The sequence below is a fragment of the Ylistrum balloti genome, unplaced genomic scaffold, assembly GCF_031769215.1.
Source record: "Ylistrum balloti isolate Yb309-2 unplaced genomic scaffold, AGI_CSIRO_Ybal_v1 Utg369830, whole genome shotgun sequence".
Lineage (NCBI taxonomy): Eukaryota > Metazoa > Mollusca > Bivalvia > Pectinida > Pectinidae > Ylistrum > Ylistrum balloti.
In genome coordinates, this window is record NW_026781993.1 from 1,690,331 (window position 1) to 1,705,237 (window position 14,907).

The 14,907-nt window shown below is 35.2% G+C and overlaps 1 protein-coding gene across 1 annotated transcript; it reads right to left on the reverse strand.

Moving 5' to 3' along the window:
• Positions 1-1,319: 1,319 nt before the first annotated feature.
• Positions 1,320-13,271, reverse strand: LOC132545150 (LON peptidase N-terminal domain and RING finger protein 3-like). Its single transcript, XM_060208826.1, has 11 exons — positions 12,641-13,271; positions 10,496-10,614; positions 10,143-10,265; positions 9,544-9,783; positions 9,140-9,203; positions 8,662-8,817; positions 8,155-8,357; positions 7,804-7,925; positions 7,003-7,170; positions 6,276-6,466; positions 1,320-5,366 (listed from the first exon to the last, which is right to left on the reverse strand). Exons 1-11 carry the CDS (start codon positions 13,269-13,271, stop codon positions 5,086-5,088), a joined length of 2,298 nt encoding a protein of 765 aa, XP_060064809.1. The 3' UTR covers positions 1,320-5,085.
• Between the last annotated feature and the right edge of the window lie 1,636 nt (positions 13,272-14,907).

A 14,907-nucleotide genomic window follows, 5' to 3' on the forward strand; every position in this document is an offset into this window, starting at 1 on the left:
AATACAAAATTTGTTTGGCAATGATCCAGAAACACTTTTCAATCAAATATCTTGCTTCTTGAACATCTTGGAAGAAATCTTTACCAGGTTTCAACAAATTAAATCCTTTAGACCTTCAATATGGGTCAAGGTCATTTCTTCTCGCAGATATTTTTGGGCATCATCCTACAAATCTAACAGACAAAAACTATGCTTCTGCACCTTTTGGTTAGTCAAAATAAGTCACTTTGAGATTTTAACAAACTTGACCCCTGTAACCTTGAATAAGGGTCAAGGTCATTTCTTTTCTCGATCTTTGTTGGGCTTCATAGGAATATATCAGCCAAATTTCATGCTTCTGTGCCTTTCAGTTACCGGGAAGTCAGAAGTCGTTTACAGGTTCAAACAAAATTGACACTTGTAACATTGAGTAAGAGTCAAAGTAATTTCTTTTTGCAAACTTTGTCAGGCTTCATCCAAGGAACCTATAACACCTTCAGACCAGGTGAGCTAATAAAAATTTTATTGTTTGACAGCATGAAACATAAGATCCAATGGGCCTGCAGCACTCACTTGGTATATAAATATACCTGCCAAATATCATGCCTCTCTGTCTTTTAGTTCATAAGATAAAGTTATTTAAGTGTTTTTTAAAAAATTGGCTCTGTGACCTTGAACCTGGGTCAAGGGCATTTACTTTTCCAACTTTGTCGGGACTCATCATAAGAACATACCAGCCAAACAATTAGGCCAAGGTCATTTCTTTTCACAAACTTTAATGACCTTCATTCCAGGAGCATACCAGCCAAATATCATTCCTCCAGGCCTTTTAGTTCATGAGGAGTCGTAAGGTTTTAACACATTTGACCCTTCTGACCTTGAAAACAAGTCAATGTCATTTCTTTGACAGCCTTCAAAATAGGAGCATACCAGCCAAATATCATTCCTCCAGGCCTTTTAGTTCATGAGGAGTCGTAAGGTTTTAACACATTTGACCCTTCTGACCTTGAAAACAGGTCAATGTCATTTCTTTGACAGCCTTCAAACTAGGAGCATACCAGCCAAATATCATTCCTCAATGCCTTTTGGTTCATTAGAAGAAATCGTTTAAAAAGTTTTAACACATTTGACCAATGTGACTGAATATTAGTCAAGGTCATTTCTTTTTGTACACTTTATCTGGCTTCATCCTCAGAACATTTTGTCCATTTGTTATTGATAAGATGTTTAAAAGGAAAAAGTTTACGATGGTTGGACAACGCACCACGGCATAAGATCACTTGACCCTATTGGCCAGGTGAGCTAAGAAGGACACAGATAATCAAAATTTGATTGCATTGTTTATTACAGTTCTTAATAAAATAACATGTCACATGTTCAACTTTCATCATACATACGCTACTTACACTAAAAACTTGTTAATGCCATGATTTGAATCGGGACTCCATCAAAACATCATTTCTCACAGAAAGGTCTATGACCATAGTACAATTCTCCTCTGGCTGTTAATTAACTGTAACTGTTTGGTACAAAGTTTTAAATGATCGTATAAACCATATATATCACATTCAGTCTAACTGGTCTGATTACCACAAACACAAACAACAGGGAAGTGGAGGTTAAAGGGATGGCTGCATCAATCACAAATGTTGATATGATGTCCTTGTAATTTGACCAATAATACATAACAAAAAGTTGTGAGCATCAGGATCCTTTATCAATCTTCAATTTGTCCATCAGTTCACACATTAGTTCATGGTTTATTCAGCTCATCGATCTTCAATTCATTGATCAATTCACACATTAATTTCTGTGTATTTGATTCATCAACTTTCCATTTGTTGACCAGTTAATTATTTGTTTAGTGTCATTAACCTTCAATTGGTAAATTAGGTCACAGACTAATTCATGGTTAATTTAAATCATCGACCTTCAATTTGTCAATCAGATAACACACTAGTGCTTTGTTAATTTAACTCACAGACCTTCACTATGTTGATCGATCACACACTGGTTCATAGTTTGTTTAAATCACAAACTTGTTAACTTTTCCATTTTTTTTAAAAATGGCTCACTCAATAAGTACTACTTTATCTTTTATAGAAGTGTCCACTAAATGTTTAAAGGGTTAGTTCCTTGATGCAAAACAAGTCTTTTGGTATAAAACAGTGCGGCTAATAAAGAATATAAAAATTTTACAAAAAAAAGATTAAAAATGAGCAAAGGATGGATTTACAAATACAGAATATTACTTGATAAAAAACAAAATCACATTTATACCAAGTTGGGATATTTCAGTTCTTGCAAACAAAAAAACAACCACCTGTTACAAGATGTTTGGAGTTCACATTAATTTTTCCACTAACACATGAGAAGATGTGACTAATTATGTCATGTGACTTTCATTATCCTTAGGTGACACTCCCATTAAAAACACAGTGGTCACTTTCTTAAGATATTTGTATATCTGTCCCTTCCTCATATTTAGCAATAACATATACCCAACAAAAATTGATGATCACATATTGCACTCGTAAGAACTCACATCATCAGGTTATCACTGTAGTTACATTGTATATACATATACTTACAATATTCTAGATCATATATAAAACGAGTCTTTGACTCGAAATTGACCATAAATAAAAATAATAATAATCATTAATAGTTTATATCAGAATACCAGTAAAAACCTATCAAGTTAATAAGCTGGTTCACAAAGAGCATACTAAGAATTAAAAATATGTTTTCTTAAAATTATCCAAATTTGCTTTGGCCCACAGAAAGGCAGGAAGGAGACTGGCTTTCCTTGGTCAATATTCATTGATTTCACTGATCAATCAACATTCAATTGATACAGAATAAAATGGTAGCCCAGATATTGCAAGCATGAAACAGAGAAAATGGTATTTCAGCTGTGTCCTTCACCTAAAATGTGTGTGCAAGAAATTCCTGGTTAATCCATACTTAAGTAATTCATAAAATCAATAAACAAGAGATATAAGAGGGATCTCAGCGCCCACCAGTGTTTGAACTTTTGCTCTTTGAAAGTTTTATCTTTTCCCTCCTTTTATCTTTTCTTTTCTTTTCTTGCTCTTATTGATAAGAAATTTGAACATTCCTTTGCAGAATTAAAGATCTTCTGATCAGTCCCAAAAACAAACAGGCACAAGGAGAGACCAAAGGAACCAACACATGAAATTAGAGAAAGATCTTTACAGAAGTTTTCAAGAAATAGCGATAACAAACTTTCAAAGTCAAAATCCATTTCAAGATCCATTCCTTACTTCTCAAGTAATAGCAATAACGAATTTGCAAAGTCAAAATCAAGATGGCCACCTGTCGGCCATTTTTGTTTTTTGATCAGACCAAGAATCAAACGAACCCAACTAGGGCCCAATTGGAACCTACATATGAAATTTGAGAAAGATCCATCCAGTGCTTATGAAGAAATAGCGATAACAAAAATTGTTCGAAGACAGACGACAGACCACAGACGATTTGAATAGCCCATAATCTGTATACCTTTGAATCCTGCTGAGATTAGTCTGTGTATACCTGATATGTCCATGATATAAATGTACTTGCATAACAAATAATTACAACCTACTGGGATTACCAGATATTTTACATATCACAGCAATCTTTGAAAAATATCTTCATTAAAATTCAGATGATAAATATGTAAGTTATAAACATTCATCTAGCAATTAAGAATAAAATTGCTAATGCTTAACACTCATGTTCGTAATCACTTAATCTTTATACATATTTTTTATGCGATTTGTTTTGATGAAAGGTTGACGAAGTTCTACTGAGAGTATAGTTATGGACTCACTGGGATATACATTCTTTTATCTGAATATAAAATTTGACGATGTACATTTTATGACAGAAACTGCAGAACCTTAATCCTGAATACCTCAATAGATTTTGGTAGCATTCACTGGTTGTCAACTTCTTCCATCTAAACAGGTTTCCAACACATTCATCAACATATAGACCTGGCTTTGATGAGAATGGAGATCAACATGAAAACATAGAAATCAGTGAAACAGAAAACTGAGGTGACAGTGACCTACATTTTACCTGAAGGTATAGTACTGTACTAATGTATAAATTTGGAAGGCCACGGAGATGCTTTTCCTCATAAAACAGATAGACAATTTTAGCATTAATAAACCTTCAATAAGTCCAGCAACCGTTGTAAAGGATAAACATGTTCCTGATACATGATAAAAACAATGAACGCCAATGTCGCTTGCAAAAGGAATAGCTAATTCCTTATTTTTCACAGTCCTTAACACAAGGAAATAACAAAAAAAGTTCAAAAGAGTAATCAACATAAAATGTCCTACCATCAAGCTCAGACCACTTACCATTGTACATGCAAACTAGGAGGGGGTGAGACTTTGTGTAATTTAGACATGAAAGCCCTTCAATAACTTGTCCCTGATACTTTCTTCAGAGGTAGGATACAGAGAAAAGGTGTAACCCAGGAAAAAACAAACAGGAAACCTTGAACTGTAGCCAAAACTATCTTCAGTGATTTGTTTTTCAAATGGTTTTCAGTTGGAAGAATTAAAAATAAACATGAGACTGCAGTCAAGATAGATTCTGTCACTGACAGAGTTTTTTTCTTGGCAAGATTTCTTTTCAATGCAGCACCTTCATTTAAGCTAAATTAATTATGTAATGAATCAAATAAAAAGTTTTAAAGCAGCCCTTGGAACATAGTAATACAAGCTGATTTCTGTCTACCAGTAATGTTATCAGTTTAACATGTACAATAAATAAGGTTCAAGAAACAGAAACAGAGTCACATACACTGTGACTGTACACAATTTGTCTGTGATCAGGGTCACATACAATCTGATTGATGATCAAATTTCTATGACCAGAGCCACTAACACTGTGACTGTACATCATTTGTTTGTATGTGACCAGGGCCACATACACTGTGACTTAACATCACTCATCTCAGTTCTGAGTTAACCTTACTCATACACTTCCACTACCTAACCAGTGTTGAAATACCACCACTATACCTACTAAAGTGATGATAAGTATTTTATCATAACTGAGAAAAATTCTAGACAGCCCTAGTCATTGCTGCCTTCGCATGTACATCAAGATACGTTTGATTCCATTCAGTCTCTCTTCATATGAACGCATTGCTAGCATGGTCATCTGTATTCGAGTGTCCAGAGGGAGTACTGATAGTGTCCACCACAGCCAGGAGCTACCATTAAGGTTATTATGGAAATCCTGATCAAGTGCTGGTAGCTGTCCCAGATGTTTGAGAATCTGCTCTCTTTGCATGCCAGAGAGTTTTTCTAGCCAGGACTGCACCAACCCATACACTTCAGTCTGAAGGACACTCATACCTAAAATAGACAGATAAAATATTGAACAGGCTTTTAAAGTCTTTACTTTTGACAAACTTCTGCATGTAACACAATACACTAATGTTATCTACATATACCCAAGCACCCATCTTACATGTGACATCTAATGATACCTGAACATCTTTGTTGCAGGTGACATCAATGGTATCAAAGCATTCAAGTTACATGTGCTATCCAGTGACACAAAAACATTTAAGTTACAAGTGACTTCCAGTGATATCAAAACATTGAAGTTACATGTGACATCCAGTGATACCAAAACATTTAAGTTACATGTGACATCTAATGATACTGTCAGAAACAATTATGTTACAGGTGACATCTAATGACAATGTCAGAAACAATTATGTTACAGGTGACATCTAATGATACTGTCAGAAACAATTATGTTACAGGTGACATCTAATGATACTATCAGAAACAATTATGTTACAGGTGACATCTAATGATACTGTCAGAAACAATTATGTTACAGGTGACATCTAATGATACTGTCAGAAACAATTATGTTACAGGTGACATCTAATGACAATGTCAGAAACAATTATGTTACAGGTGACATCTAATGATACTGTCAGAAACAATTATGTTACAGGTGACATCTAATGACAATGTCAGAAACAATTATGTTACAGGTGACATCTAATGACAATGTCAGAAACAATTATGTTACAGGTGACATCTAATGATACTATCAGAAACAATTATGTTACAGGTGACATCTAATGATACTGAAACATTTATGTAACATGTGACATCCAGTGATACACATCAATGTTAGTGTCCCAACAGTTCCCTGTGGACAAGACTGTGAGTATTTTTGAGGTTCATTAAACACTATTTCTGTATAATCTGAGATGTAGACAGTATTAACTGTTCTATACTTACGATGATGATCTTGCTCTGGGAGAGGTTGGTCTCTCAGGAATTCTACCTTGGCTGTATTGTAGCCGTCTTTATGGCCTCGACTGATCACTTTGAACCGCTTGCCTCCAATTGTGTCCACTAAAGATCTTCCATCAGGGAAGAATTGTACATCTCGAATTTCAAGCATACAACCTATTTCAGAAAAATCTCCCCTGAAAATAAAGAAATGTCGACTTAGTTGTTTTGAATCTCTTCTTTAATATGTTAGAAAATGCATGTGGAATTTTAGTTAATCATACATCATGTTACCTATCACGAGAAGTATATAAAAGGACAAAGATGTAGAAATTGTTAACAGGACAACTGAATAATTCAATACATTATGGTAGTATATCACAGATCACTACAGGACAATGATATAGAAATTGTTAACAGGACAACTGAATAATTCAATACATTATGGTAGTATATCACAGACTCACCACAGGACAATGATATAGAAGTTGTTAACAGGACAACTGAATAATTCAATACATTATGGTAATATATCACAGACTCACTACAGGATAATGATACAGAAATTGTTATTACAACTACTGAATACTTTCAATACATATGGGTGGGCTTAATATCAAGCATGGTCTTATTCCCGGATCAGTATGTTACACAGAATGCTGATTACATGTACACATGAAAAAAATATTTCAGACCCTGAACATACTATTGCTTTGACTCATGAAATACTTACTCAGAATCACCATTGCCAGTACACATGCCAAATTGCCTAGTGCCAGACTCCATACATTGTCGCACCATCAGTCTGTATCGAGGCTCAAATATATGTAGTGGGCAGGGAATCCCAGGGAATGCCATGGTACAGACAAATACTGGGATCTCATGCTGGTCTGTCACCATTCTGTAAAATCATAAGTATGGATGTAAGCTTGGAAAGAATAATAGTTTTTACTGGCAAGCAGTAAGAAAGAATAGCATTTTGAAGCAAAATATTGACCAACTTTCCCATTTGGGGCTCTGCCCATCCTCAGGTCCCTTGAGGTCAAATAAAGTTTCTGTTTTTAAGAAATGATTCTCCACTCTTAATAATGTTTCAGATCAAATTTTGTTGAAATCCATTCACACATTAAATAGAAGTGTTTTGAACACAATATTGTATATTCCCCTTTTGGGGCCCCATCCCCAAGTTCCTCGGTGTCAAATCAATTTTCTGAATTGAAGAATTATTTGATTTGCCAACCGCTATTGATGCTTCAGACATAATTTGAATGAAATCCATCCAAGCATTAAGGAAGTGTAGGGTTTTTAATCAAAGCTACCATTTTTTGGGCCCCATCCAAGGTTCCTCGGGGTCGAATAAAATTTCTGAATCTAAGAAATGATCCTCCACCCCTAATAAAGTTTCAGACCAAATCTGGTTGAAATCTGCTTAAGGGTTAAGCAGGAGTCATGTGTTAAAGCATTAACATTGAATGCCGCACAGCAACGGATGATGCAGGATAACAAACAAAAAATTCTTATTACAAATGAATACCTTGAAAGTTCTTCCATCTCATCTTCATGAATTTTCCTGCGTATTTCCAATTCTTCTCCAAAGTAAGTTTCCACTATCCCAGCAATGTTTTCCGTAATTGTTTGCCTCCTCTCTGCTAAGTACTGCAAAAATAAAATAAGTTCATTTTACATTACAGAAAGGATTACTTTTTTGGTGTCCAGAGGTATGCCATTTACAGACTAATGATTGTGAAGTAATTTAATTAAATATCAGTATTTAGGTTATAAAGTGGGCATTTTACCTAGTTATCAATGAAACGATAAAAGTCAAATTGAGACTTCATCAAAACCTACAACACTAAATACGTCTACCCTTCAGGTAAAATCATACCTCAGCTAGGGAACTTTTACACAGTGGACACTGGGTCTGATGGTCAAGGCAGCGGTCGAGACAATGACGACAGAAAGCATGGCCACAGGGGGTGGTCACTGGTTCATACAAAAGACGGTAGCATAGACTGCATTCGAAGTCTTCTTTGTTTAGCAGTTCTGGTTTGATTTCAACAGCATCTACAGGCAATTTAGGATCATTTTCTGTAAAAATAATAAGGAGTAACGTTTTGAAGCAAAATATTTAATTTCCCCTTTAAGCAGGAGCAGCATTTTAAAAGAAAAATTTACGGACATCATCTTGACCCTTTTGGGTTTATCATGATCACATGGCAGCAACTATCGTTAACATAAAGTAGGCTTAGAGCGTAACGACTGCCATTTGGAGTGAAAATTGCATACCATATGGAATTGACATGAAAACAAGTATTTGAATATGTCATCAGATGAATATTTGAATGGTAATTTCTATCGTAGTGGCATCCCTTAAGTATACACGTCAACCTACTGTGCAGTTTGAAAGGCAACTCCTGCATTGGACTTGTAGGGGAAGTGCCACTGATATTTCTGGAGCGTTTTTGACCCTGACTGGGTGGTGACTGTGATCTTGACCGTCTCTGTTCTAAATATGGTGACCCACTTCTTGAGTTTGGGGCAGATGTGGCTGTAAAATAATTAGGAATATTTATAGAAATGTGTATTTTCAGATAAATCTAAAATGTCATGACGATGATGATGACAAAATATTCAGATGATCAACTCAAATGATAACCTGTCTTGTATGGTGGTATATAGTATTAGTTAGCTGTTCCTGTAGAGCCATCAATTCAAAATAAGTCATTTTAATGGCTATTCAGAGCATTTCAACATAAATACATTTCATTCATATGCAAAAATTTGAATATGTGTGAATTAATTTTAAATTTAATCAAGAAGAAAATATTTGTAACACCACTCACATATTTAATTTCATTAACATCACTTACAATGAGAAACTCCCTCCTCCTGATAAGATGCAGATGAGCTAGTTCCAGGTTCCTCTTGATCAGGCTGAAAACAGTTAAATGCATTAATATCTTAACAGATTCTCTCCATACATCAACATGTTTTTTATTCAAAGACTGTGACCAATTTTAATTGGGATATCACAAACAATACCAGATGTGCAAACTCAAGGGAGAGCTATGACAATTGATTTTAGCCTACAGCTAATGCATAGGTTTCCATACAAGTTCAAATGAACAAACAGACAAACTCATTTCAGTGTACACGACTCATACTGATTAGTTATACGAATTTAAAATTCAAATCAAATTGCAGAGCCCATTTTGGTTTCCCCATCAAATAACTTCTTCTGCAAGAGACAGAACATTCACAACAAGATCTTTACCTTTTCAAAGAGTGGCATGTGTTCCTGATTAGTAACAGCAAATGATGTGGCAGTAGTGACGGTTTCCTTAATGATGTTTTTCAGTGTCAATATCGTGTCCATTGCCATATTTGGCTGTAGGAAGGCGGAGCTGAAATTGGATTTGATCAGCTGTTGCAGCTTGGCTGGACTAAGGTGGCTTGATAGGACTCCCATTTTGGGGTCATTAGACGGCAAAGGAGAGAAAATTTTGTAGAGTGCCTGTTAAATAAGATAACATTGATTCACATTAATCAATTAACACTTTCAAACATAACTGTAAGAATTAAGCATGAATATGCATAATCTGTACTATATTTTAAATTTAATGCAAAGCACTTCAAATTTTTTTCTCACTTTTTAACTTGATTTCAAATTTTACATATTTTGCCTTTATTGAAAATTTTGAAAATATTTAATCTTGGTACTCTTTCAAACATAAACTATAAACATTATACTTAAATACATGACTAGTCTGTCCTGCTTAACATTTTTACATCTCAAATTTAATATTGTTTGTGTGAATTGGAAATTCTGATTGCTTTGTTTCCCCCATATCAAATGGTAATATATCCACTCACTTTATTTAAGTAGTTTTTTGCTAAGTTGATTGTAGGATCCATTGCTAGACACTGAAGTAAGACAACAACTGCATCACCATACTGACCAAGTCCATACAGAGCACAACCTTTCCGAAAATAGCCCTGAAAACCAATGATACATCATTTAACAACCATAAGTCGTTTGCTTAAGGAGAAACCTTCATGTATTTTAATGTACATGTGCAACAAAAATGTATAATGGGACAAATCTGAGCTGTGAATTATCAGCAGTCCATTCTCAGATTCAAAATGTAATGTTCATGTGAAGATTGCAAAAATTCAAATTACATGCATATGAAATAAAATCTCTTATACAGTATGGGACAACTCACCTTGGGCCAGTCTGGTCTAAGTCTTATGACAAGTTCACCATCTCTCAAAGCTTCCTCATTTTTGTCTAACGATGCAAAAGCATGTGAACGGTTGCTTAGTAAAAGATGATCATTTGGGGCTGGAATACAAAACATGAAATATTATACCGCTGATATCATTATCACTTTGCTTTAATTGATTTACAAAAATATTTCTAAAAATACGGTCTCTTAATAGCTTTTCCTTCATCATTCATCCCTTAACCCTCCCATTTATATCTATGAACAGGATGACACTCTTTATTTATTACAATGACTAAATTAAAACCTGCTGAAAATGGCCTATTGCTCTCAACTCCGGCATCGCTGTCAGTACAACGGAACTGCAACTGCGGGCTATGCAGATCAAGAGAGGTTATGGGGTCACCGACTTTACGGCATCAATGGGATGGGCTGTCAGATTTTTGAAAAGACACATGTTAAGTATCCGGAGGAGAACGACAATTGCACAAAAACTTCCGGATGACTATGAAAACAAATTGATACAATTCCAGAGATATATAATCAAAATGAGGCAGAAATACGAAATTAACCCGTCAAGGATTGGGAATGCAGACCAAACACCACTCACATTCGATCTCCCCTCAGACACTACCATAGCCCCGACAAATAGTAAGACCGTGTCCATCCGAACGACAGGAAAACGAAAAAAATAGATTCACAGTGATGCTAGCGTATATGGCCGATGGCACGAAACTTCCGCCTTACGTCATCTTTAAGAGAAAGACCCTACCCACTGGAAACTTCCCAAAGGGACTGATTGTACGCGTCCATGAAAAGGGTTGGATGAATCAAACATCAATGAAAGAGTGGCTGCGGATCAAGTGGGGGAAGAGACCTAATACTCGCCAGAAGAACCTTCTAGTTCTAGACTCATTTCGATGTCACCGAGGCCAATATGTGAAAGAAAAACTGTCCGGCAACAACACACAAGTCGCCATCATACCCGGAGGAATGACCAGCATCCTTCAACCCCTCGATGTAGGAGTGAACAAACCCATGAAGATCTCCCTGTGCACTGCCTGGAACGAGTGGATGATGGACGATTCCAAACATACATAACTCATGTCCCCAACAGCGAAACCGGCACGAAAGGGTTAATATCATTTGATTTGGATAAATACGAAGCAACATGTGGCATATTATTTGTCATAAACAAGTGATACAAGTTTTATGAACTTAATGTAATAAAAACACATTGTGATAATATCCTTTAAGCGATTGTCATCCTTTTCCATGACATGCCTGACAGCGCAAATCTGATTCTCCGTCTTCAGACATTGTTACAACTTTCAAAAGTAGGAAATTGAATCCAATGTAAGGTGGAATTTTTTTGAAACCATGAAGATGTGCCCTGTATACGGTAATAAAAGAAAAACAAAGTCCTTTTCCCGGGGAAACACCATAAGCCTACTCATTTTTGTCATTACTACCTCCTGTCCATTTCATTGCGATTGCAAGTCATGAATATTACTGCTTTAAAATATCCTAATGCTTAAAAGTGTTCTCGAAACCCAAAATTTAAATACGCCAGCTAGAGTAAAGGTGCTGAAACAAATTATTTATTTTTTGGAGTATATGTACATGTTTTCAGTGATGATATCATTGCAATTCTTACACACACTATTATAGTTACATACCAGTACATCATTTTTCAGCGATTTTAGCATAGCAATTAACGTTTAACAGAGAAAAGTACATTTTTATGAAGGTATGGTTGCATTGTTAAAACAACCTAGCGAAATTTGCATCTCTTAATATTCTTCAGGTTATAGTCGCTCTTTGGCAGCCCTAATTCCTACTAATACATCGTCAAAGGACTCTAAGCTTAACTCCTAACAGGACAACACATCTTGATTATATAAATTTATGCTTTGCTAAGCTCTACTGTCAATTTGTATTACATGGTGCTATTCACATCTGAGCGCGTCTTCGGAACACTTTCCGGGCTAAGCAAAGCTACATCGTGTTTACAACTTACCGGAAGTTGACATCTTATGTAAGCTTTCTAACTTCCGGTCAACGATTTCTGTTATGAAACGGGTTATGATGTGGAATTATAAATACAACAGTGAGATTATATGACAGTAAAATAAAAAAACAAACCTAATAAGATTGCCTCGTTGTAAAGATCGATTGCTTTTTCGAAGTCCCTTCTTTCAAAGTAAACATTTCCTTCATATTTCAACCGAAGCGCTTTGCATTCTGATGGAAAATACACTTCAACAGCCTGTTTTAACAATACGTTTGTTTTGATAGACGACACATTTAAGAAATGATTCACGGTCCCACACTTTTTACATGGTTTAGTTTGTTCTCGTTCTAAACATTTCCTACAGAATGTGTGTCCACAGGGGATTGTGACTGGTTCGTTAAGTAATCCTCTACATAGCACACAGGTGAATATACAATTTTTGTTCATCATGGCGTCTTCAACAACAGAATCTTGTTTAACAGCCTCTACTAGGGCTGTGACTAAATGTTTCAATGCTCCTGGTCGAACTGTATTTGTTAGTCGAAAAGCACTGCAATAAGATTCGAATGCTCTTTCAAAGTGACCACTTCTGGCATAACTATCTCCCAATCCGAAGTACAATTCAGATGATGGACCATTTTCTCTGATTGTTCTCTCGTATACATCCACAGCCAACTCAAAATTGTTCGTGCTGAATGCTTGTTTGGCAAGATCGACCATTTTTGACGCCTTACGGACGATACCAGTGACATTACATATCATCCAGGACTTCGAGACACATGAACCTGTGTGATGAGACTTGCGTAACTGTCACATGACTTTATACTCAAAACTGATTGGTTAACGGAATCTGAAAATCTGGGGTCAGATACAGTGTTCGACCTCGCAGTGCACTTTTATATAACCATCTCATAGTGTGTTATGAAATAAACATGTTATTGTTGAATTAATAAATTATACAATATATATTATAAAATGCCTCGTTTTCGTTACTTCAAGTTCAAATCAAATCTTTGTACTGTCAAACCAGGGACGTATTTTATCAGAGACATATATAACACATATATGTGATAAATACGTCTCTGACTGTAAACAACATGTCCAGCTGATATTTGGGATTATATGATGGTGTGTTTTTTTCCCCTTTTTTTTTTTAAATGAAGTCCATTTTCTGACAAATCGGTATACTGGCCGACTGTCATGTGAATTTATAAAACTGTAATTAGTGACAAGAAACAGCAATATTTTTTTGTTACTTTTTATCAAGTAGAAGTCGATAGATAGACGTCAGATAATTTTGGCGCGGTTTATACTGATAACTCAGTGAATTTGTTGATTTAATTATTGTTATATTCTTAACGGCCAGTCAACACACAAAAGGTCATTGATGCAATTAAATCTCGCTTGAGTGATAGAGTATATAATTAAGTATTTCTGTCAAAGTAAAATAAATCACACTTGAAGTGTTTGATTCGAAACGAAATGTAAATATTTTAGGTAGTATGTTGAATTTATATACATGATTTCTACATATCTACATACTAAAATCAATATTAAGTCATGGACAACCTAATTAAAAACCCTTTATTGCCCAGAAATCAGTGCTGACCAGCATTTGTGTGTGTTTTTAATTACATTACCTGTAATATATTATCAGAAGATTCAGCAGGCTTCTGGCGATACAAAACTTTTTTTCTCTTTCATTTATCATAACCGTAAGTTTATCAGTGAAAACAATATTAATGAGGACATTTCGCCAATAGTAAAAACAGAATTAGGACACAAACGTGATACACATATACAAAGTCTAGTCGAAATAAGTTTGATGGTTTCTAAAGTGCAGCCCGAAAAATCTTAACATTCCTTTTTTTTTTTTTTTTAAATGAGTAGCTAAAATTATTTACATGGCAATAGAAGGAATAACTGAAAAAAAAATCTTGCCATCATCATCATCATCATCAAGATGACGGCGTCGAGTAAAGACACGTGTGAATGAGCTCCTGTTAACTGAGAATGACTGCTCAGTTACCATGGAAAGCCTCAAACTTAACACTGCGGAACTGAGTGATGTTTTCCAAAATAATGGTAACATTATTTTGACAAAGTCTTTTTAACTACTACCTTTTCCGGATCATTCGTTACCTGTATATCTGCTATATACACGTAGCTTTAAGAAACGATACTAGTGTTGCATTTCTCTGCAATTCTGTGGATAATTTGTGTACGTTCATTTTTACATATGCCTCATTTTGCATGATATTGACTTTGTTGTACGGTCGTTGTTTAAGAATGGTAGAATGCCTAGTATGATAATGACCTGTTGTAGCTCATGAGTAAGTAACGATATAGATCTCATATATGCACAAGCACATTTATTTATTTATTTATTTATTTTAAT

What these genes read in the sequence shown, in the direction of transcription:
- LOC132545150 (XM_060208826.1), bottom strand. Translation starts at nt 13,271, where the DNA reads ATGATATGTAATGTCACTGGTATCGTCCGTAAGGCGTCAAAAATGGTC. An exon ending in ACATGCCACTCTTTGAAAAG is followed by an intron (nt 9,204 to 9,543) that starts GTAAAGATCTTG and finishes AACTGTTTTCAG; the next exon opens with CCTGATCAAGAGGAACCTGG. An exon ending in GTTGCCTTTCAAACTGCACA is followed by an intron (nt 8,358 to 8,661) that starts GTAGGTTGACGT and finishes TTATTTTTACAG; the next exon opens with AAAATGATCCTAAATTGCCT.